At 37.1% G+C, this 22128-nt stretch overlaps 3 protein-coding genes and 2 long non-coding RNA genes across 5 annotated transcripts in view; 2 read left to right on the forward strand and 3 right to left on the reverse strand.

The window, feature by feature from the left end:
- Positions 1-11201, reverse strand: part of LOC111259544 (uncharacterized) — a 34286-nt gene extending 23085 nt beyond the window's left edge. The window contains exon 1 of the mRNA XM_022831637.2: positions 11040-11201. The gene's annotated coding sequence lies outside the window, so the exon portion shown is untranslated. The remainder of the gene's footprint in view (positions 1-11039) is intronic.
- Positions 1502-4413, forward strand: LOC147753617 (uncharacterized). The gene is made up of 2 exons (XR_015310644.1): positions 1502-1851; positions 3780-4413. It is a non-coding gene; the product is annotated as an uncharacterized LOC147753617 (long non-coding RNA).
- LOC111259550 (zinc finger protein 830) lies at positions 4169-8657 on the reverse strand. The gene is made up of 2 exons (XM_022831656.2): positions 6935-8657; positions 4169-4916 (listed from the first exon to the last, which is right to left on the reverse strand). Exons 1-2 carry the CDS (start codon positions 7706-7708, stop codon positions 4659-4661), a joined length of 1032 nt encoding a protein of 343 aa, XP_022687391.1. The 5' UTR covers positions 7709-8657; the 3' UTR covers positions 4169-4658.
- Positions 11202-13241: 2040 nt separating the features above from the next.
- On the forward strand, positions 13242-20512 carry LOC111259552 (uncharacterized). Its single transcript, XM_022831663.2, has 8 exons — positions 13242-13458; positions 14222-14359; positions 14760-14859; positions 15202-15290; positions 17207-17353; positions 17781-17905; positions 18096-18210; positions 19727-20512. The coding sequence occupies exons 1-8, from the start codon at positions 13393-13395 to the stop codon at positions 19817-19819; spliced, it is 873 nt and encodes a 290-aa protein (XP_022687398.1). The 5' UTR covers positions 13242-13392; the 3' UTR covers positions 19820-20512.
- Positions 20429-22021, reverse strand: LOC111259555 (uncharacterized). The gene is made up of 2 exons (XR_002679699.2): positions 21933-22021; positions 20429-21582 (listed from the first exon to the last, which is right to left on the reverse strand). It is a non-coding gene; the product is annotated as an uncharacterized LOC111259555 (long non-coding RNA).
- Positions 22022-22128: the final 107 nt, after the last annotated feature.

Below are 22128 nucleotides of genomic sequence, written 5' to 3' on the forward strand. Positions count from 1 at the left end.
GAAATAATCATAGACGGCTAACGGGTTACACATGGCGGGGTCCTTACAGCGAGATAGTTGTCGGTGTAAGTTCACGCTAGGTGGGGTCTAATATCAATAAATCAGATAAATAAACAAGAAACAAATATACGAGTTCATCTAGTTACAGCTATATCTGTCGTTAATTTTATAATAGAAGTGCAGATACATAAATACGAAAAATTAAGCGTAGTTGCGCTCAAATACCTAATCATAAATCTGAACTCATTTCCAATAAAATATCACGTCAAATATTTGCAGGATAAAAGATTTTCCGTGAAGAACCGTATAACAGTAACGCGGTAACAGAGTTAACATGTCTCGTACACCAAAACGCGAAAACTTACTGATTTAAGTTTTAAAAATCCATAACAACTGAATTTATACGGCAGTTTTTGGTCTTGTGAATTGTTCTAACTCAGTGTTCAGCAGCTTAAATTCAATCCAAGTCATTCTAAGTCTGAACCATTTAAGCATTTCATTGATACGCACACGTACAACTCAGCAGTTCAGAACCAGAGTACCAAGGTAACGAGTATTTCTTCCTAGTTGTGGTATGGATTAAACAAAAGTAACGGCCAATTACTCACGATTACCAAAACTACGTCACTATGCAAGAAAAATGTATAAAATCGGCACAGAGTGCCTACTGTCGCTCGATCTATGTGGCAATTTTACGATCATGAGATGTAATCACCTGTTGAGGGTTGCCAGACACTTTTTGAATAGCCGCAGGAAGCTTATATTGAAGATAAGTTCGGCATACATGTTACAAAAAAAGGCACTCCCCATGCATAATGTCTGAGCACTCATTTATGTTGAACATATTTCCTTACTTTCTCCGGCATCATTTCGGCTCCGAATATTGGCAAGCCCCTACTGATAGATAGGCTCACCCGGATACAGAGAGTCCGACAGACCGAGCCATTCTCTGTTCCTTCTTCTAGTATTTTAAAGTCGAGTTGTCATTGAGAGATAGACGATTACATCAGACAAACTTTAGTACATTAACGCCGATGTCTCATCCTGGTGACCCGGCGTGTGACAATTTCAATGGAAAGACATTGTTAGTGTCTGGAGTGTTCCCTTGTGCTAAAAGATACCGCTTCTTTCTTCTATGAAAAATTCCAGTGCCAGCCAAGACATTTTTCAATTCTTCGAATTCTTTGTTCCATAAGTTGATTGGATTACAGATGCTACTGCTAGTTGTGATGTAATGGTCAAGTTTCATTTCTTTAAAACTTTTCAGAAGCTTAGGAATGGAAAGTGGTAGCCACTGCGACCTCTTTTTTCATATAAGAATTCAATCACGATTTAAAATAGAAGATAATGAATGGGTATCACTTTCGTAGTGCAGCAGACCTCTGTGGGAATGGACAGGTCGAACTGCTCCGGGTCGGGAAATGCTTGAATGAAAAAAATTATTTGAATCATTGGCGCAGTACGTATCGACAACGGCGACTCTTGGGTCTTGGTCAGTTGTATACATACTTTATTGCCTGCAGCGCTTCGCCTTGTGACGCTGACGCCCTCTATAAGCTGTATTTCCTTTGTCGACGATGTGTGACTCAGTTGTGTTGGATGCCGGTCAACTCAACCATTGGTAGAATCAAAAGCCAAACGCGAACTTCTGTGTTTTTAATGTTTGATAATTGGAGCGAAACTGCAGATTGGTACTTCAGTTACGTGGCCGATGTGGTGGTTCATGTTCTTATTCTTGCTTGTTTATTTTCCAAGTTTTGACAGGGTTTGTCTGCGACATACCAGGCAGATCCTGCGGAGTTCTCTTACTTTCAACATTCACTATGAAGTTGTATCTCACGAGACTAAACGGTAATGATTCAAGAATTCGCAGTGCTTTCATCGTGTCTATACATCAATAATAAAACAGTAACATGTAGAGGAGTTGCGTAAACGTCGCATTGTTTTGAGTCTGGTTTAGGCCGATGAACGCAGAGAACGCATCTCGTCCACGATTCTACCATTGCAGTACTCCGTTCTCGTCTGTATGAATCTTATTTTTTTTTAGCAGATGTTTGGTCACTCATGGCACAGTTTGCCACATCATACATTTGTAGTTTTTATACTTTTATTTCGTATATAATCCCACTTCTAATTTCATATGAGTCATTCAAAAAAAATTTGAGTAGGTTTATTTAGAAGTGTGTGTGCGTTTCTGAATTAATTCCGAACTGATTTTATTGCAATTTTTGTACAATATTCTACAGTTACCCTAGTTACCACATTGCACTCACGTGCACTGAGGACGTAGCTCTTCCATCACCCACTATTGTATTATTATCCCTTTACATCATTGCATCATCCCGCTGCTCTGCTCTACTAATTCGGTCACACTGCCCAGGGAGTCCATTGCTTTTGATTATTCAGACACAGGAAGTGTTCAGTCACTGTCGCGCTCTGAACACCTCGTAACACTGTAGCAAATGCCTTGTGTCTTTGTGGCAGCTTTATGGTAGCCCGCCATTTTAGTGAGAAACTGGTTAACTGACGAGAAAGCACTCTGATATGAAATGAATAACAGACAATGAAAACAATAAATTATTTCAATTCAACTTTTTGTTGATAGTGAAAAACTTGAGAAACCAATTTTTTTTTGATTTAGGTGTTTCTCCTAACCGTTGTTGGGAAAACTACCTAAAAGCTAATGTCCCCCAGCTTGCATTAGAAGCTACGAGTAGGATTATACACCTTTCACCATAAAAAAGGTTTCTCCTACACACGTTGCTTTGACCATAGTGCCTTCTTGTTAGGCGAACTTTATACGTTGAGCCGTGTTTAAGAAGGTTCGGACATTGTATATACTGGTTCCTACACATCCAAAAATCATAGGACAGGATGCCAATTTATTTTGAGAGCAGTACAGACATGCATCGGCTTTGGCTTATAAATTGACTATGGCTTTCAAATTTAATACTCATATAATCTAATGTGAAATCGAGCGTTTATTTGTAAACATATATAGGGGCTTAATCTACTAATATATAAAGAAAAGGTGTTACTTGAAACGCTATAGAGAGATGACATTAGTTATTCAGAAACTGCTTTCCCAGCACTCGTTGTTTAATAGACTTTGCAGAGAGTTAAGTTAAAGACGAACTTCAATGCCCAATGCGCAGAACAATCCTGCACTGTACACGTTGGCTTTTCTAACAAGCTCTGAAGAGAGCCTGTCCGATGCTTTTAGTCAGCCAAAAGCTACAAACGACTTACGTCATTGTCTTCCACAGAGCCTGTTCAGAGAGGCAATAGCGCTGAACGTAGCTGAATTTTAGGCAAAGCAGTGAAGCTCTTTCTAGCCTATAATCTAACTACTTGAACACTTTCATACACTTTAATTGTGAAGTATGAAACATGTAAATGAAAATTTATCTACATATCACAATGTGATGATAACACAGCTAAATTCACGAACCATTTTTGGCAGGGTATTACTCAAGTCAAATTGCTTTTCACTTATCTATTGCATAATATGCGGAGCCAAGTGGACTTACTTAATGTCTGGTTAATTATAAATGTAGTCGAAAATGCGTCTTTACTTACGCTTATAGTACTATATTACATCATGGCAAGCATAAAAGCATGTAAGTCTGCAACAATATCCTTACCACGTTAATAAAGTGCTTTACTGCCAATGGCAGTATGTCATAAGGAATTTAGATATAGGCAATAAAGATCGGGTTTTGTATCATGAGTTCATCGTTGCTCGCAGGTTAATTCGCTTATTTTTTGCCTTTCAGCAGCATATGACAGGACTGGCCAATGCAGGGACTGCAATAGGCAAATTGCTATCAGAAGACTATCCACACAGCGAACTTTCTAACTGGCTTCACGATACCAAAAAATGACCACTAGTATCAATTAGCATGTATCAGTTTCCAGGATGAAGCTGACAAATAGAAACATTCACATAGTAAAAATGCATAAAGTAGGCTTTACTAGAGACCAAGGCAATCATAGATAACTTGCTAAGACCTCATGTCAACGCTACGTTCTATTTCTTGACCCTATCCTATTTTATGTATAGCTCTAATTGTTAATTCCCAAAGAAATTTGCCGAAAAACAATACAACACGTGTTGTGTTAAACCGAAGCAACAATGGAACACCCGGTGGAAGAAAGACACTTAAAGTTTTCAAATGATTGCTAACATGACTGCCTACATATTTTATTCCATATTTACATAAACTTAGGATGGGATCTCTTGCCGATATTTCTGCCCAGGAAAATATACAGCGACATTCTTCCTGCATGGGCCGCAAAAATAAATCTATATTGAGCCGTCGCATTTTATTATTGCCCGTACCAATTTGAGAAAGACTGACGTTGCCTATCTTACGGTCAACATCATTAAAAACTCTGTAGTTGCTTCCGAAACAGAGCGTCAATAATCTTAAGGTAGCACATGAAGATTTGTCCTTGATTCGTCTGTACAAAGATGTTCTCACGATTTGACTTAATTCAAGGGTTAATAGACGATGGAAGCTGCCGTGTGCGCATACAAGCATAGATAATACATACATACATACATACATGTATGTGTATAAGAAGTAAATATCCTGATTTCTGCAAAGATGGTCACGACTCACTAATTAGCTACTTGTGAAAGAACCTGTTTAACGCTATTTCTTGATTGATTTTTGCCTCCAACTCATTAATTCATTCAGTTCTTCGTTGTCGAATTCATCGTCCTCCGCTTCTGTGGCGTTGGTATTGTCAGGATTGACTGTTGTCGTCTGCTCATTAAACTCTAAGGGCTTTGTATGTTGTTCCTCTCGTCGGATTTCTAACTCTCGTACAGTTTCCCAATTGCGAATATGTTCGTCTGCTTCATAGATGTTGCGTTCACGCGTATCTCTTTCATCGTCCATCTCAACAACCTGAAATGTTTCCCAAATGACACAGATCGTTTAGAACTAGTGTGCTGAACAGGTCAAATCATCGAGCTAAAATACTTTAAACATTTTTCGAATTCAGACGAAGTCCAAATGTTGTCACCCAAATAATCTGCTTCAAAGCAACCCTTGGTAAGCCAGTGCAGACCCAGCTTCATGCAAAATTACTTTCAAATAATATAAACATACTAAAAATCAGATCAAATCGATATCTAAAAAAAAAAAACTGGCAGTTAATAAGACATGCAATAACACCAAAACAAATGAACAATGGTACATTTCCATTTATTTCTTGAATTATGTCAGAACTAAGATATACAACATTCTTACGTTTACGATAACTTTTTACGTAATACAACAAAGAATACCATAAGCAATGTAGATGTACAGTAAGAATACCTACTGCTTGTTTAAGCCTATTAATAATTCAAGCAGACAACCTATTACTTCCTAGAGGACCGTCTAATGCTGTAAAACTACTTTGAGTGTCAGCATTATGACTATACGTAGCAAGCAAATAGTGCACTCCACTATGGTTATGTATTTTTTTAATTCGATATAGCCACTAAAAACATTGCTTGAGCAAGAGCCCATATGTTTAAAATCCTATATCAGATCCTGCTTTTCATTGCATTAGTCTGTGTTGTGTGGAAGACATCTGCCTACAACAGACTGTTGCAGCCGTTGACTAACCTAATTATGACAGGTCTATTTGAAGACTGCATCTAAGTGCGGTAAAATTAATCATTAAATGAAGTAGAACAACGAAGTATCGTTTTGAAGAAAAACAGGCTGAAAAATCTACTAGATAAATAGCCAAGTCTTAGTAACGAAAAAAAAGAACCCCCGACATCTCAGAGCTGGGTTTCGACATCAAAGGAGTCACATTTCCTGCTTAGTTTCTAGATTTTCTCCTCATTGTGAGCGCAGTTACGGATCAACCCGGTACTACGCCTCAACGGAATGTATGTGGCGCTGTGCGAATTCTATGCGAAAATGAAAAGACAGCAAACTGGGCGGTAGTTCACTTGATTTATAAATTAGGATTGAGTTTTGCCAATAAAAATTACGTCGAACATCTACTGAATGCCTCCAAATAGACAATAGTTTTGTCAATGATAGATAAAAACTGTTTAGACTAAGAAAACCAAGTCAACGCATGAGTTGGCTATACAGCTTAACGCACTCTAGTCATTTTTTTAACGTGTTAAGGGCCTTAAATAGGCCGTTATTTAAATATTAAAGGTGAATTTAGGAGGCTTGAACCCTTCTTCTGGCCAATATATATACGAACAACGCGTTGTTATCAGAATGTTCACGTACGTAATTTACTATAAAACTGAAACTAAAGGCCCGATTATAGTTTTATTAGGATAGTATCAGTTGAGACAAAGTGTCTGTGATAGCACATTAAATCGAATTTTGGCTCCACTTATGTTCACGGGAGATATTTCGGTTAGTAATGTAAGGTAGAGTAAAGCTTTGTAAATCGTAAAAAAACACCTGTGCGCTGCGGCTATATAATTGTGAAGAAGGTTACTCTAAGCAGACATCGCATAATACGAGTTGTATGTGGGACGGTTGCACGGTCTGATATTTGGATCGTAATCAGACTTCCCGCTTTTGTCAAACACTCGAGCTTTTTGCTAAAGCAATATTGAAAATGGCTATAAATTTCTGAGTGGGCTATAAGTCTATATGAAATAAGCCATGTTATATTGATAACTGTAGTACAAACAAACAATTATATAGATAGAAGAAATTATATTGTTGTGACGACTTCCATGCAGATCGAACTAATGAGCTGTGCGTCGTCACGTCAGGTAAGTCATAATTTAGAATAATACTAATATAATATTGAAATACTAATATAATATATCATGCTGCACTTTAAATTTTCGTGGACGTTTAGATAAGTCACCAATAAGACCACTTATGCGTAGACCACATGCCACGATTATATAATATAGGACAAAGCTAATGCGTAGCAGAACACTACATACCTGTTCGCTTTTATTTTCCTCTTCCCGGAGCGCTTTTTGGTATCGATCCCACTCAATATCTTGTGGGTCCCTGTATTCCTGATTTCTTGCCTTCGCATCCAGTCGAGGGTCATCAAAAAATCCCTCTGGAAGCGACGAGACAGCTCCCCCGGCGCTCTTGTCCTGCATCACAGCTTCGTCTGGTTTGTCGACCTTGCTTTTCTCGGCACTATCACTTACAGCGCGCCTCTTCAAAGCTGAGTTTCCAAGTCCCCTTGCCGTATTTGAGACTGAAGTACCATTTAGAGCGGACTGACGAATTGACCCATGGGAATAAGACACTACCATAACCTCTTCATGAGGCTCGTCAGCCTCGTATTCAAGTAGCTCTTGTTCTTGCAACGATTCCACTTTTACAAGAGGATTTTTCAAAATTGAACGCGGTGGTTCTTTCAACAGTACAGGTTTTATTTCTGTAGGCCGATATACCGGTTTCGGTGGCAGAGATGCAGCTGCAGTCAGACCTGCTCTTTGAGCTCTAATATGTCTTTTATGCTCTGCACTTAGCTGATGCGTTTTCCACGATTTTATATGGACACCTGGACAAATTGTGCAAACGACTCTTCCAGAAGATGTCACTTTCACAAACGGGTTATTTTTAGTTGAATCATGGTTTCCATTCGGACTGGATTGCTGCAGAGCAGACGTCGAAGGTATTGCAGCTGAAGATCGACCAGCCATCTTCTCGCGCATTAAACGGCGAAGCTCTTCCTGTTGATTTCGAGCAGAAGCCATCTTGAATGGCAAGTGAAATGCTGCTGACGGACAGGTAAAAATAGTAGCTTCAATTCAAGCACTCAAAATTATCGCGGAGCTTTCGCTTACTCGCTCGTGTTTACTGTACAAGATGGATAAAAGATGGTCGTCGATTAGGACGCTTTACAATTACCTCAAACGTCATCTCTCTGGATGAAAGATGGACGCTTTACGTCCATCTTTTGTAAATATAATGAAATATGACGTAGTTTGACAAAGCACACAGCGCACTGATATACAGGATGTTATGGCAAAGATGACAGAAACAATAAGATGGAAAGAAGAGCGCTAACCCGTTTTTGATAGTGAAGATTGTGTAATCTAACAATTCTTTATTATTAACTTATTTATTTACTATGTTGACTCTAGCTTTGAACACTGAATTGGACAATTTAGCATTATTATTATATATCTGCAAAACCTATATTAAGCCAAATTTTGTTTACCCAAATCTCGTCAAAGACTCGTCAACGACCTTTGCAATTTCAAAGCTACGTTTCTTGTGTTTAATAAAGAAATAATTTGGGACAATTCTATGGATCGAGACTATTGACCATCAATAATATTCGCCACATAATTTAATTTGAAGTATCCCTTTATAGCAACTGAAAGAGGTATGAAAGGAAGCAGATTTCGAGTATTAGATAGAGATACTAGCTAATAATTAAATGGTGGTAGCATCTAGTAGCTAAAAAAACATTATGGAAATTGCTGGCTAAAGCTACCAGTTCATTGTTGGCATATAGTATTCATGCTCAAGTAGACATCTTAATCTATATTCAGTTTGCTTTAATTCGTTCAGATAGAAGACCAGCCGCACTAGAACTTTTCGATCATCCCGTCTGTTCTTAATGTTGAAATCGTAGTATTATATACAGATTGTCTTGTGACAATAAAAAACGTCTAATTATATTTTCTCCACGCATCATGCAAGATTGTGGCAAGAACTTGAGCGACTTGATTAGAGGTCTTCCGATTTGCGGTGTCGATAGTAAAAAAAAGAAGACTATCTTTTAATGACAGCTATATCGCACAAAAGAAACACTAAATAACTACGGAATCCTCCTCCAGCAATGCGTCACCGGTTCTTGTAGCTAGTAATTAATCCAATAACCCCATTTAGAAAATCATTCAACATATATTGTACTAGTGATGTGCTAATGACATGGGGAAAGCGTAAAATGGCATACGGGTACGATCACATCGCCCTAACTGCGGAATACTTAAAATACTCTGGCTGGTGAAGAGTTTAGGTCTTGTCTACAGCGCAATTACTGAAAAATACTTTCGTGTTTTTAGACATCTATTAGTCTCTTAATTCCTCGGGTCATCAGTGATTCTCACTAGCTTTTGCGGCAATCAAGAACAAATACTTATAATACTTCTACGCGAGCTGGTGCAATAATTAGTAATGATCTGTTGAGTATCGAATACTAAAGGCCGTCTATGGGTATTTACCCACATACAATACATACAACATCAGCTTAATAAATGCCATACCACCGTAGTGGCACAGCTTGAAACGAAATTAACTGCAAGTACGCCCAGAAGCACTCTCCGAGCGTGTAAATACCTTAATGAGACTAGGTAACGTTTCATTGACATATTTACAGGCTCCACCAATACGCATGACTTATACAATCAATCTACCATATATAGGAACGAATTTCAGAATAAGATAGCCCACTTCTCCGCAGAACATAAATGGCCTCTTGTGCCATTCTTCAAAAATAATTTAATTACAACTACGAAGATCAGCTCTACGCGAATTCTAAGCAATCGCTTTATCGAGTTTTACGTAATCCTAGTGCCCTGCCTAAATCTCTTTCTCTAACAGCCATTGCTAAACACCACAAAAAGTTCACGATCAATAACTATGGTGGCAACTATAATAGTAATACCATGCGGTCATTCACACAAATGAGTGAACCATCTGACCAGCTATCGATAAGGTGTTTATAGCAACCTAAAATTTATATGTAAAATGTCATTTCAATAGTTTTTGACCACTTACGTAAATCTATAAAATCTATATAAATAATGCTGGTTCTTAAAATCAGCCTACTAGAGTTCAGAGCTGACCCTACGGCAAAAACGACGCTTGCACAGCATCAATTCTCATGATAGTGCAATGGTAATGTGTTTGCCTAAGGAACCTTAGAACACAAGGTAGTCCAAGTTCGACACCTGGTCAAGACATATTCTACTATGTACTAACCGGAGCCAGCCGTGAGTACTAAGTCAAGCAGTATCGGACGTTAAGTCTTCAAACATTTAGACTATGGGCGACTATTATGGGTTACGGTTGAATTAATATACATTTATTTCTTTATATTGGCTAAGCCCATCTGGGTGTAAAAAATTTTTAAATCCAGAACACACATAGAGGTACATGCTAATCGTCTGTGCTTACAATGGACTATTGTCATATTCTAGTTTCAAACATTCTCATATTTCATAGAAAGCAGAGAGTCTTACACCAATGCGTTGCATTTAAATCTTCGCAAATTAGAACAACGACTACTCCAGTTATTGTCCGTTATAATAGCGAACAGTAGTTATATGAGGCAGTACTTATTTCCTTATTCGATTTGTTCGCTTGGCATTATGTATGGGATTAATTTTGTAACACACAGCAGAATTTATCATATTAGTTTCCAGAATATTAGGAAAAATAATGTGTACGTATAATAAGTACATAGCCCTTTTCTTACATTTGTATTTAAACCCTATTATACAATACGCTCCATTCGGAATTTGAGATTATTTCGATAAAAATCTAGAGCTATGCAAGGGTATTGCGAATCGTCGTATTGCCGACACATCATTAACACTTAAGGTATCCGCGTTGCGTTCCCCTGACTCATAGCCTATCTAGTTTGTAGCAGCTATAACGTGTTCTTCGTCTGTGCTTGCAGACATCTCACACTGATAATAAGCACCGTTAACATATTAGAACGAGCATAGTATAGAACAGAAGCTCGCTCAGCTGATTGATGGATTATCAGCACCCTCAAATTGTGCTACTTCATCACATAACTTTTTAACGTATGCAATGATTTAATATCTGCGCTGTTATATCAATAAAAAATATAAATACAGGCACATACACAGAAAATTCTACCATCAACAAACCGTCCGAAAAATAAAACCACGGTGAACGATAAGCATCAACAACATCATGCCTACCTTATGTATTATCTATATATATTTGCCTAAAGGGTCGATAAAAATTATATTAAGATATGATATTAAGAATATTTTTTCTTAATTATTTTAAGCTATTCTAGTGTGAGAAATGTGCACTCACATTCTGCTGGAAGTAGTAACCAGATGCCGGCTAAATGTAGTCCTCGGCACCAACCTTAAGTTTGGCACTAGATAACGCCGGATGCTTTGGGTGAATGAGCCGAAGCAACGGGAACTATGCACTTGCTTAAACTTAAACCGACGCAAATATGGTGTAGCACTACAAGTGTAATTTGGAACAAACGTATAGACTGATAGCAACCAGGAAAAGGTTCTAGGATTACTACCAGTGTAGAAAACAACACACGTCAATGTTTGGCAAAAAGGTCATATACACTCGTTTGGCGGCTATAATAAATAAATGTTATCATAGGTACCTTCTAAAACTACCCATTGATTTCTGCCAGCTGCTTATTATCATAGTTCCGTTTTGTTATACTCTTTTTCTTACCAACTTTTCGATCTTTTTTTTTATTGCACCTGCCTTACCTAACGCGTTGTGATCCGTGACGCGAGAAAAAAGTACAATATGCCAATATATTTGTGAAAGATGGTCCTATAATGTGGCCTGCATGGCTTTAGTACAAATAATTCATAATAATATTTTAGAGAGCTAATTAAAGGCACATACGTCGTTAGCCCCACAAGGTGAAATTATGTGGGTCAGAGGAGAAGCTACGTGGACCATTAATGATTTCGTACAAAGAAGTCAGTCACTCAACTAAGCTGAAAAGTAAATTATTTTCTTTCCAGGAAGAACGGCGATTGTAACTATTCTGCCATAGTCCCATATAAAATTCTGTTGCGGCATAATTTTAGTATGAGTAATTATTCAATCTAGATTCTGATCTATAACCACGATTATCCGCCGTGTGCTGCAGTGCAGAAAATATTGTTTTGTCAATAAGATCGTCAAAATGTCTTCCGAGCGCAGTCACATTTGACGCGCTGTTATGATGATGATGTATAGTACAACGAGTAATTAAGATACGGTAGTCTTGATGAACTTTACATACATACATACATATGTAGGTTTTCTAACGAAACTGAGTTGTAATTTAGTCCTTTTAGTTCCGATGCAAAAAATTAGCATCAGTCTAATATATATGCTCGAAACACGGTGACACACACAACGCTATCTCAGCCAGACCCATATATCTACTACGTTATAATAATAATAATATAACTCAACAACTTTAACAAACTGTACCTTTCTTTTAGCTTGCCTCTAAAAATACGAGCTAAACTAAGCACCTGATTCTTTTGTATCTTTATCGTTCCACAAGTGTTCGATAAAATGCAAAAAACTGCTTAGCTGTCCCATATGGCTCCAGCTTTTGAAATTTGGTCGAAGAAAAAAGTTCAGTAACCCAAACACTTCCTGACAGTTCGATATTTCAGCATTAAGCTTTTAATCGCTGTTATCTTGCAAAAAAAAGCCGGAGTGGCCCATGCACCCTGACACCCTGACCTTTCCTGTCCAAAAAGCTGAAAAATAAGTAGACAAACCAATGTTAGAGAGGATCGGCATAGAATATATCTATACTTGATTAGTGATTAGACCAAACAAATGAAATAATGCAATCGTACCATGTTTTGCATTTGGTTCTGTTTTTAAAACAGAGTATTATCTCTACCTTGCGTGACGCCAGTAGGGGCGAGCTAGTTCAAATAAACTAATTTAACGGTAGACGAGTAGGTTGTATGGAGTCATTAGAAGTTAGTCAAATTGTATTATGAAACATCCGCAAATAAATAGCATATACATTCGAACGTTGCTGCGGTGACCTTTTGATCGCTGATTTCATGAAGTGTAGACTTTAAGTTCAATAAATCCAGAGGTGTGGGCATTTGTGTGAACCTTGGGTTGAAAGAAATGTTAAATGGCACTAAAGCATCTTATCATTCACAGACAGGCAGCTGAAGAAAACAGCGTCGAAGATATATAGAGCATAAATTTAAATGCAAGTAGCTCCATTCATCGGAGTAACCCTACAACTAATGTTCCTATAATTGCGCGGGATATCCATTTGCAGTGCTTGAGGGAGTTTAAATTACGTATACGATTATCAATCTACATGCAAGCTAGAATAAATCGATACGTTGCTTCAGTCTTAGCCGTGAATTTCTCAGATCTCTGACAAGATCATTCTTTAAGTAAATTTTAAATCATTATTAGTTAGCCGTGTCTCGAATTATGCGCGGCTTTTTGTAGTGCAATGTTAATATTTTCATTCATTAGCAGACGCTATATTGACTTTGGTTCGTTGGGGTCAGTGGAGTTCTGCTGTGTGGTCAGCTGGGCCGAATGGAAGTGGCCTTCTGTAGTCACTGAGTAATATACTTTTAATCATTCGGATAATTACTAATTTTAATTGAGCAGTGTAGCTGAGTTAACCACGAAAGCACTAAAAATGACAGGAACACTTTTGCAGTGCGGAAGCCGCTTGCTACAACAGTTGCATCTGAGGGCTATTGCAGTAAGTACTTTACATCGGTTACTATCTGAGAAAATGCTTTCTCAGACACCAACAAAATACAGGAAGAGAATAAAGTGACTACTTACCAGTACGACCACTGAGACTTGTGCTTCATTTAAATTTACGTTGAATACATTACGTATTGTGTCAAACAGTTGCCCATTAACGTTTAACTTAAAAAATAGTCACCAAATAACAGCACCTGTAGATAAGTCTGAAGGTAAAAAGAAAAACTTAAGTAAAGTTGTCGCCCATTAAACTCGTTATTTGAGAAGTAAATATTTTGTATTTTAGTAACACGTTGAAAACACTGATAAATATTACTCCATCGTCTTTTTATTCTGTTATGACTGTTCGTTATATCGTGAGATTTTTTGCTAAATCTACAAAAAAATATGTTAAGACATGCGTGTCTAGTTTTCACTAAACACAGGGTTATCTTTGTAATAGGAGAGAAAGATAATTTGAAGAGAGGCATACCACAATGATGACGAGAGAGGTAGAATCATACGTCCTGAAATGCTTTAGACAAATACATTCAAGAGGGGGTAATGAACAAAGTATTATTAATTATGAATGCGGTTATAAATATTGGTAATACAATTGAAAATTCAGAAAAAAAAATTCAAAAACATTTTCAAAAATATTCTAAGCTAAGCTACTTTTACACAATCGTCTTCATTCAACAAACCTATGTATCTTATAATTATTATGATATATTAGTTAACTAGTAGACGATGCATTGTTTAACGGGATATTGCAGACGAACTCTGTCGTTCACATGGCAGCACCCGTTGCCGGTTCTCAAACCTTCGACAAACCCGTTCATAAAAAGCGATTCACTATTTATCGTTATAACCCCGAGGAGAAGAATTCCAAGCCACGTATGCAGACCTATGAGGTAATCGTTAGCCATACAGTACACTAAACCAAATAGTTTGCCTTTAACGTTTTATTAGTTCTGAAATAAGTGTCTCAGTTTTGGAAACTATTTGTTTATACAGTGTTAAGTATCTGTGATATGATTTTACACTGTCATTTTGCAATGTGGTCTGGGACCAAAGTTTTACTAATGCAATTTATCACTACAAGCCCTTTGAATGTATTATTCAAGACACTGGAAATTGCGCAGAACAGATTTGAGGAAAGTTTTTCTTGTGCAGTAAAAAATTTATTTAGAATAAAGACGAATGCAGTAATTTCCAGTTAAATAAGATTTAATGGTTTTTTAATTAACCAAATCTAATTCGTGCACCCCTTCGCTTTGTTCTTTTTTTATTTTTATCACACCTTGACTTTAGGTTGACCTGAACCAGTGTGGTCCGATGGTGTTAGATGCGTTAATTAAAATTAAAAACGAGATGGATCCGACTCTCACGTTCCGAAGAAGCTGTAGGGAAGGTTAGTGTGAGACTAAGTAACTGTAATTTTCACGAAATTTTATCTAATAGCACTATCTGTCAGCTTACAGCAAGAACATTGAGATATTATGATTAATTTATAATATAATGATGAATAACTTTAAAAAGCTGCAAGCAAAAAGTGGATACTAAAAAGAAATGCTAATCTCTAATAATAGTTGTTTTGCCAAGGTTTGTTAATATCTGTGATTTTTGACGTAGTAAATTAAAAGTACTGATGTTCTACTCAGTATATTAGTTATAACGTACTTAGTTAAAGTTCAAATGCACTTGTTCAAAAATGAACGAACTAACCTTTATTTTCTGATCTCGAACGGTTTAGGGATTTGCGGCTCATGCGCGATGAACATCGGCGGTAAAAATACCCTTGCATGCATCTGTAAAATTGAACGCGATTCTAAAGACTTAAAGGTAACTAAAATAAAACAGAATGTATGCTCAATACAATTGTACATTTGTGTAGTTTCAGTTGTGCAGTTAGATCTTGTATTCCCGTGACAATACAATGATAACGCATTTGCCTGCTGTTACAGACCTTTGAAGTAGTTTTGAAGCGACCCGTTTTAAAACAATGCTCAGTTCCGAATGTGGGCTTCGGGGAATCTACTTACAGTTCGGCTGTATTCTTGAGATGTGCAAAAATTTCACTTCAAATTATTTCAGATAGCCATTATTTGGAGATAGTCAATAACATATTCGAATTTAAAAAAAAAGGCATATTATTGAACTTTACTAAGGGTATTTAAATTAATTTTTTTTTCTGTTAAGTCTTCCTTCTTTTGAATAGACCGAAAATTTTACCAATATTGATTGCTCTTCACTCAAGCCGCCCTAATATTTAAGAGTAATACAGTAATTAACGAAGTTATATGTATTCAAGATACTGAGTGCGTACTGTAATATTCCAGGTAATTACCTTTAAGGCTACATATATATATAGTTTTTAAAAAGCTTGAAATATGATGTTTTTAATATTGAATATCGACTACTACGCCATATAACTTAGGGCATTTATCTTTTTGTGAACATTCGAAATACGTCGACATGAATTGATATATATATAATCTCAAATACTTAAAACCGAATCCGACGAGCTTCGAAACTGAATAGCTTTTTTTTGACATAGTTGGATTAGAATAATAATTTTTTTGTTAGTTGGTGGTTCTCTGCCTTATTTTTTTATGCAATTATCCTAGTGCTCTAGCAATTTCTAGGCGATCACATATTTACTGTTCGCGTTTCCATATGTAATTTTTCTATCTATTCCCGGAAAAATCGTTAGTGGGGTTTGATTTCTTACCAATTGCCCTTTTTAGGATATGAAGAGCACTGATTAATTTCTGTGCTCACAAATCACAAAGAATAATCAGAATGGAGCTAGTATGGGATATTCCTTTTTTCAGTCCAGGAAATCACTAAGGCATGGTGATGGGTCAGATCAGACTACATGCTTTCGATTGCCGTGGCAACATGCCATGAATTACTTAAAGAACTAAAAATAAGAGGCTACATTCGTTGTTTCATTTTCGCCGAGTCTCTCAAAGTAGATGTCTCTGAGGCCTGTTGCAAGTATTACCATCACCTTATATCCGAATTTAGCAGATACTGCGACCAAACTTGACTTTTCCTAAGGGCGGCGTCACTTTCTAGCCTGGTCCCTCTTCGACTACCTGAAGGTATTGTACGATGGCTTTGCTATCCGTATGCTTCAGGCTGGTTTGTTGATTAAAGTTACACAAATTGTGCGTTGAATACGCAACAAATGTCTCTAACTGGGCTATAGTGAATTCACGTCGGATCCATTTTTTACACGGTTTCCGCATTTTCAGTATGTGAATTATAATTCTGCTACACGTCACATATGAAATGACACATTTCGTCCTTTAGGTTTCAAGCTCTGCTTTCGTGAAACACCTTTTTGATTTCGGCGGTAGATTCTTGTCCTTCGATTTCCGATATCTGGTTACCGCCACATTGGCTCTGAACACTCCGACCTCCGTTTTTGAAACGTTTTCACCACCCACATATTGCACTTTTACTTAAGAACTTCTCGTTTAATGTCTCCAGCGACCTTCGATAAATTTCCGCAGCGTTGTGGCTTTTGAGGAACAAAAACTCAAGCAATGAACAGTGATTTTCGAGATTGGAAAATGTTTTTATCCTGAATTCATATCTCCTGGAATAAACCTGCCCGGTTTTCGCTCATAAGTATATAGGAGTTAGAGAGTAATTATATATATATATTATTTATTATTAAATTAAAAATTACCGTTTTGGACATTACAGCTATAACTTTCCTTAACATTATAACAAAATGCCTATTTCAGATCTACCCGCTGCCACACATGTACGTGGTGAAGGATTTGGTGCCCGATATGTCTCTATTTTACCAACAATACCGCTCGATAGAACCTTGGCTGCAGAAGAGCGCCCAAACAAATTATGGGGAGAAGCAAAATCTTCAAAGTATTAAGGTTTGTATACGTAGGACGTAGGATTACAAAAGAAATGTTTTACGAATGGATGATATGAATGACTTAGAAGTTTCACAGTTTCAACGAGAATTCTACTAAAGCAAATTTGACGATAAAAGATAAGAAAAGTCTTGCTAAATGCTCAATTACTATTGAGAAGTGTTTTTTTTTTTTTTTTTTTTTATAGAAATTAATAAACATACTTGGAGTAAACTTTTCACATTTTCAAAAATATACAGATTACTTAAAAAAAATATATATATACATATATATATATATATATATATATATATACATATATATATATATACACATACACATTTATGGATGCTTTTATGAGTATGTTTAATACTTTCTAATAGAAATAAGGAATTTGCCTTTCATTAATGAAGACGTTAATATAATGGGTGTTATTTTTCGTCTGCAGGACCGGGCGAAGCTGGATGGGCTTTACGAGTGCATTTTGTGTGCGTGTTGCTCTACTTCATGTCCTTCGTACTGGTGGAATCCAGACAAGTATCTTGGACCCGCCGTTCTTATGCAGGCATACAGGTGAAATAGCTTAAATAAACAGAAAGCGAAGTCATTCCGCTTACCAGAGGGTGAAACGATGAACGACGATATATCGTTCGATAGACTTGGCAGTAGAATATGTGGACAACTTAGACCATGAACTCATTGTCGTCTAAGCAACCGTTGTTGTTGCTACGTTTCAATGTCAGTTTTTCATTGGTTACCGCAGGTGGGTTATCGACTCAAGAGATGAGAAGTCAGCTGAGCGCCTGAAGCGGCTGCAAGATCCATTTAGCGTCTACCGTTGTCACACCATCATGAATTGCACTCAGACTTGCCCCAAAGTAAGTTAACGCAGTTTGTACATGCTTATACGGATATTCATTGACTTAGATCAATCAGAAGATAATTATTTTCCTCATTTTGAAGGTTGCAACTCTCTGAGGGATCTAAGGGACTTTCTTATTAAAATATTTTTTTCGGCTTTATACAACCCTGCTTTATCGTTAAAACAATGGGCGGTTTTTTTGAACATGAAGGAACTTTCCCGGAACCGAAGAGGAGTTATAATTGGATAGAGCAAAGTTTAGGCTCCTTTTTGGGAAAGAATACAGAACTGCATTGTCATGCAACTGTCTAAATATTGCTTTTCGCGGTTCAGTTTTATGAGACAAATCGCAGTCTGTGTCTGCCATTTCATTGATTGTATTTCAAGAGCTTACTGTATAGGGTTGTCGGAAGTTTAACAATTCGCTTTTGAGCTGAGAGAGTTCTTCCGCAAGAAGGAGGTTGCATCACGCCTAGTCAGATTCAACTTTGAGTATTCGGAAGCGTCGCTGATGTCTCGATTAAATCTCTTTCCACCATCGCTGCCATTGTTTTTAAGGCATTTTAGTACCTTTTCGATTTAAGAAATTTAGTACGATAGCTGTGTATGAAAAGGCGTCACGTTGCCATGCAAGCTATTGATTAATTAAACGAAGATTGAGTTACACATAACGACAATGGCGCAGTAAAGTTGCAAAAGGCTGTTCACCATACGAATGGATGACGCAACCTTAACAAAATAGTGATATTTATTCTCAAGTGCGCTATAATAAGGACATTAGCAAGCACAGCAGTTTATTTAACTAATAATAATTAAGGATTCATGGTATATTTAAGATTTTCGAATATAGGCATTTCGGAGTCCTCTTTCTGTCCATTGTTTTTCAGCATGTTGAAGATCGGCATAGTCTGATACGAGCTAGTATCGCATTCCTCGTTTAAAAGAATTGCAAACAAAGGCTGAGTCGAAATATTCAAACAGACTTATTAGTAACAGAATAATCAAGATTTTGTAGTAAGGTTCAATAGCTGTCGAGATGGGGCTTCCGTTAAGTCTTCTTTATAGCTTTCAATGGAACTGCTGGTAATATCTTACCCTAACGCTTAACCTATTGGGCTCATAATTGCAATGATTATGCTATTGTCGTTGAATCTGCTTTTGAATATAAACTATGTGTTTTATGAAAATTGTCCGAAACATATTTCGGATTCCTGGTACTCTCCAGTGCAGTAAAAATAATGCAAAGGTAGGAAGAGAGTACTAATTAAACCAAAAGGGTAATAAAAACTACCATCTGGGTAACTGACGTTTTACATCACGTTGTTGATTAATATGACATAGACAACAGCCAAAAGCTATTTTTCAACTGTTCCCGTACAATTATTTTTAGCTTCTATGGCTGCTGATTTTTTTTTGCTTGCAACAATCAGGTTTTATGGGTTAATGTAAGTTAGACAATAGTACTAAATACGCATTTAATATTGAATTAATATACACAAAGAATATTGAATTAATATACTCATTTACTTTAGGGTCTCAACCCCGGACGAGCGGTCGGTGAACTCAAGAGGCTGATGGCTGGCCTCGCTAAAAAGGAGACCCCACAGCTTAGTGGAACTGCATAATTACCTAAAACTTACACCGTCTCGCATCATCCTGGCAAAACGTTTACAGCATGACGACCTATGGAGAACTTATAAAGATTCGACTCTCTTGCAGTGAGCAACAACAAGAATCGTAACAGATCTGTCTGTAACTAAAAAATAGGCATGAAAGGCGCAACATTTGTAATTATTATTAAAGGCGGTAAAAAGTAGATCTCTGTGACCATCTTCATGACAACAGTGGTTTTTTGTTGTTTAAACGTAGGGTCTTCAGCATAATCTTTATAATCTGAGAGACGCCCGGCTTGTTACGGGGAATCTATCGCATACGAAGAAAATACATTTTTGATGCAGATGTTCTTCCGCGCGTGGGCCTCATGTCTGTACATAACATCGGTATTTGTGCCGTCGACGACGAAAACAACAATATAATAATAATAATAAAGGTGACGCCGCTACGGCAACCTAAGTAAATAGAATACTGAAAGGAAATGCGCGCAGTTATGGATGTAGCGTTATATAAAATGAAGAAGCAAAGGTTGGTTTGAAAACGTTAGAGGGCATGCGAGATAGACATAACTAAAACCGCCATACAATTTAGGTAGTTCAACTACAGTAGAACATAATCAATAGATATTTATATTTTCCAATTTATTAAAAGGAAGAGACATATTGGCAAACATGATCGTTGACAATACAGATTAATCTCCGTAACGTTTGGTGTTTTTGACCTTTTTTTTTTCACCTTTTTTTGGCAGTTGAGTGTGGATTAGGTGAGATTTTAGGTGCAAGTTATAGAATTGCATACATTTTCATCTCGAAATAGTAATACTTCGGGATGAAAACGTTACCGAAACCCTATAGGTAATCAGTACAAGTTTTAAGCTGAAATTTTATATCTAAGACTGAAATATTTCGGCACCAGTTTGCAATGACCAATGTGGTCGCACGGTAAGCGCTAATTTTAGATCTAATATAATTGAAGTGTGCAAGTTCAAGCTATAAAACAGAATCCTTGACCTTTACCATACACTTTATCGACGGGCCATAATTGTAGTAAATTATAACGAATAATAATTTTGTAGAAATACTGTACGATTCATAAATATTCGATTTAAAATGGCGTGAACATCCCTACAGAAATATCATTAAAATTTTCGTTATTTGTAGTCATTTTATGTTTAATTTGTTTCACTACAAAAAAAAACAACAAACAGTATAATTAGTGGCTGGGTACGCTTAGCTATCTGTTTCTTGCATTTGTCAATTGTTTATGTTTTGCTTGCGCTGTTCTTCCATCTTCTGATTGTCATTCGCTAAATAAGCTCCAATAAAGCTACAAACGTCATGTATAGTAACCATTTAAAATTACGCTCATTTTAATGTACACGATGTATACTGGCATTATTTCATATAATTGGAGTATTCATATTTAAATGATAGAATAACATAATGGAATATAATCCAACAAACCACAGCGCAATTTTCACATAGCGTACTCATTAATTTGTAAATTCACATTCCCTTCCGTGATCGTCATTCCTTACAATCCTCCTTCTCGCCAACTATAGCCTTCGCTGTTCATGTTATTGTTTATATCAACAGTATCTACCTTGTATTGATCATCGTCCATGACTGCCAGCCGCAGAGAGGTCTTTAAGCCAACTGTATTTTGGAGCTCGTATGACAAAGTTATTCTTGTTATGGCTGTTACAGGCCTGTCTGTTTTTTCGTTTGTTGACAGCCGTGTTAGATGGTTCCGCAGCGTTCCATTATCGATGTAACTACAACGAGGATATTAACATTGAACTGAATTGGTACGCAAAAGAGATTAGCAGATAAATTATTAAACAATATACAACTCGCTTTCTCCGACTGACTTCTGGGATTAAAGAGGCGCCAACTGTTCAAAAGATTCGCGCGACATCAACGCGACGAAGCAAAACGCGCGCGCGTGGCCACGTCATCACCAATATTACTATAAGTATAACTGTAAGCTGTAAAGGACGCAACAGCAGCATAACAGGAATAATAAAATAACATGTAAAAGAAAAAGGAATGGACATCTGAGAAAATGTCAAAAAAACGTGACGTAATGATCATTTTATACCGAGATACGTTAGGGAGACAAGACCTATATTAACGATTCAGCTTGACTGTGTTATGACCCGTAGTCCTCGCACCGACAACCAGAAACAGACTCAGAGACGTTCGTGTCTGCGTAGGTCTTTGTGGAGGTGGATGCTGTCGTCGTAACTTGTTATAATGTTAAACAACATGTGAATAACCAGCAACCATTAGCGCCCTCCACAACCATCAATACCAGCCGT

This window comes from Varroa jacobsoni, unplaced genomic scaffold (genome assembly GCF_002532875.2).
Source record: "Varroa jacobsoni isolate VJ856 unplaced genomic scaffold, vjacob_1.0 scaffold_344, whole genome shotgun sequence".
Classification (NCBI taxonomy): Eukaryota; Metazoa; Arthropoda; class Arachnida; order Mesostigmata; family Varroidae; genus Varroa; species Varroa jacobsoni.

Coding starts and splice junctions, on each gene's coding strand:
- LOC111259550 (XM_022831656.2), bottom strand. CDS start 7,708: ATGGCTTCTGCTCGAAATCAACAGGAAGAGCTTCGCCGTTTAATGCGC. Junction 4,917..6,934: donor AGGAAAATAAAAGCGAACAG/GTATGTAGTGTT, acceptor GAAACATTTCAG/GTTGTTGAGATGGACGATGA.
- LOC111259552 (XM_022831663.2), top strand. CDS start 13,393: ATGACAGGAACACTTTTGCAGTGCGGAAGCCGCTTGCTACAACAGTTG. Junction 15,291..17,206: donor GCGATTCTAAAGACTTAAAG/GTAACTAAAATA, acceptor TGCCTATTTCAG/ATCTACCCGCTGCCACACAT. Junction 17,354..17,780: donor AAAATCTTCAAAGTATTAAG/GTTTGTATACGT, acceptor TTTCGTCTGCAG/GACCGGGCGAAGCTGGATGG.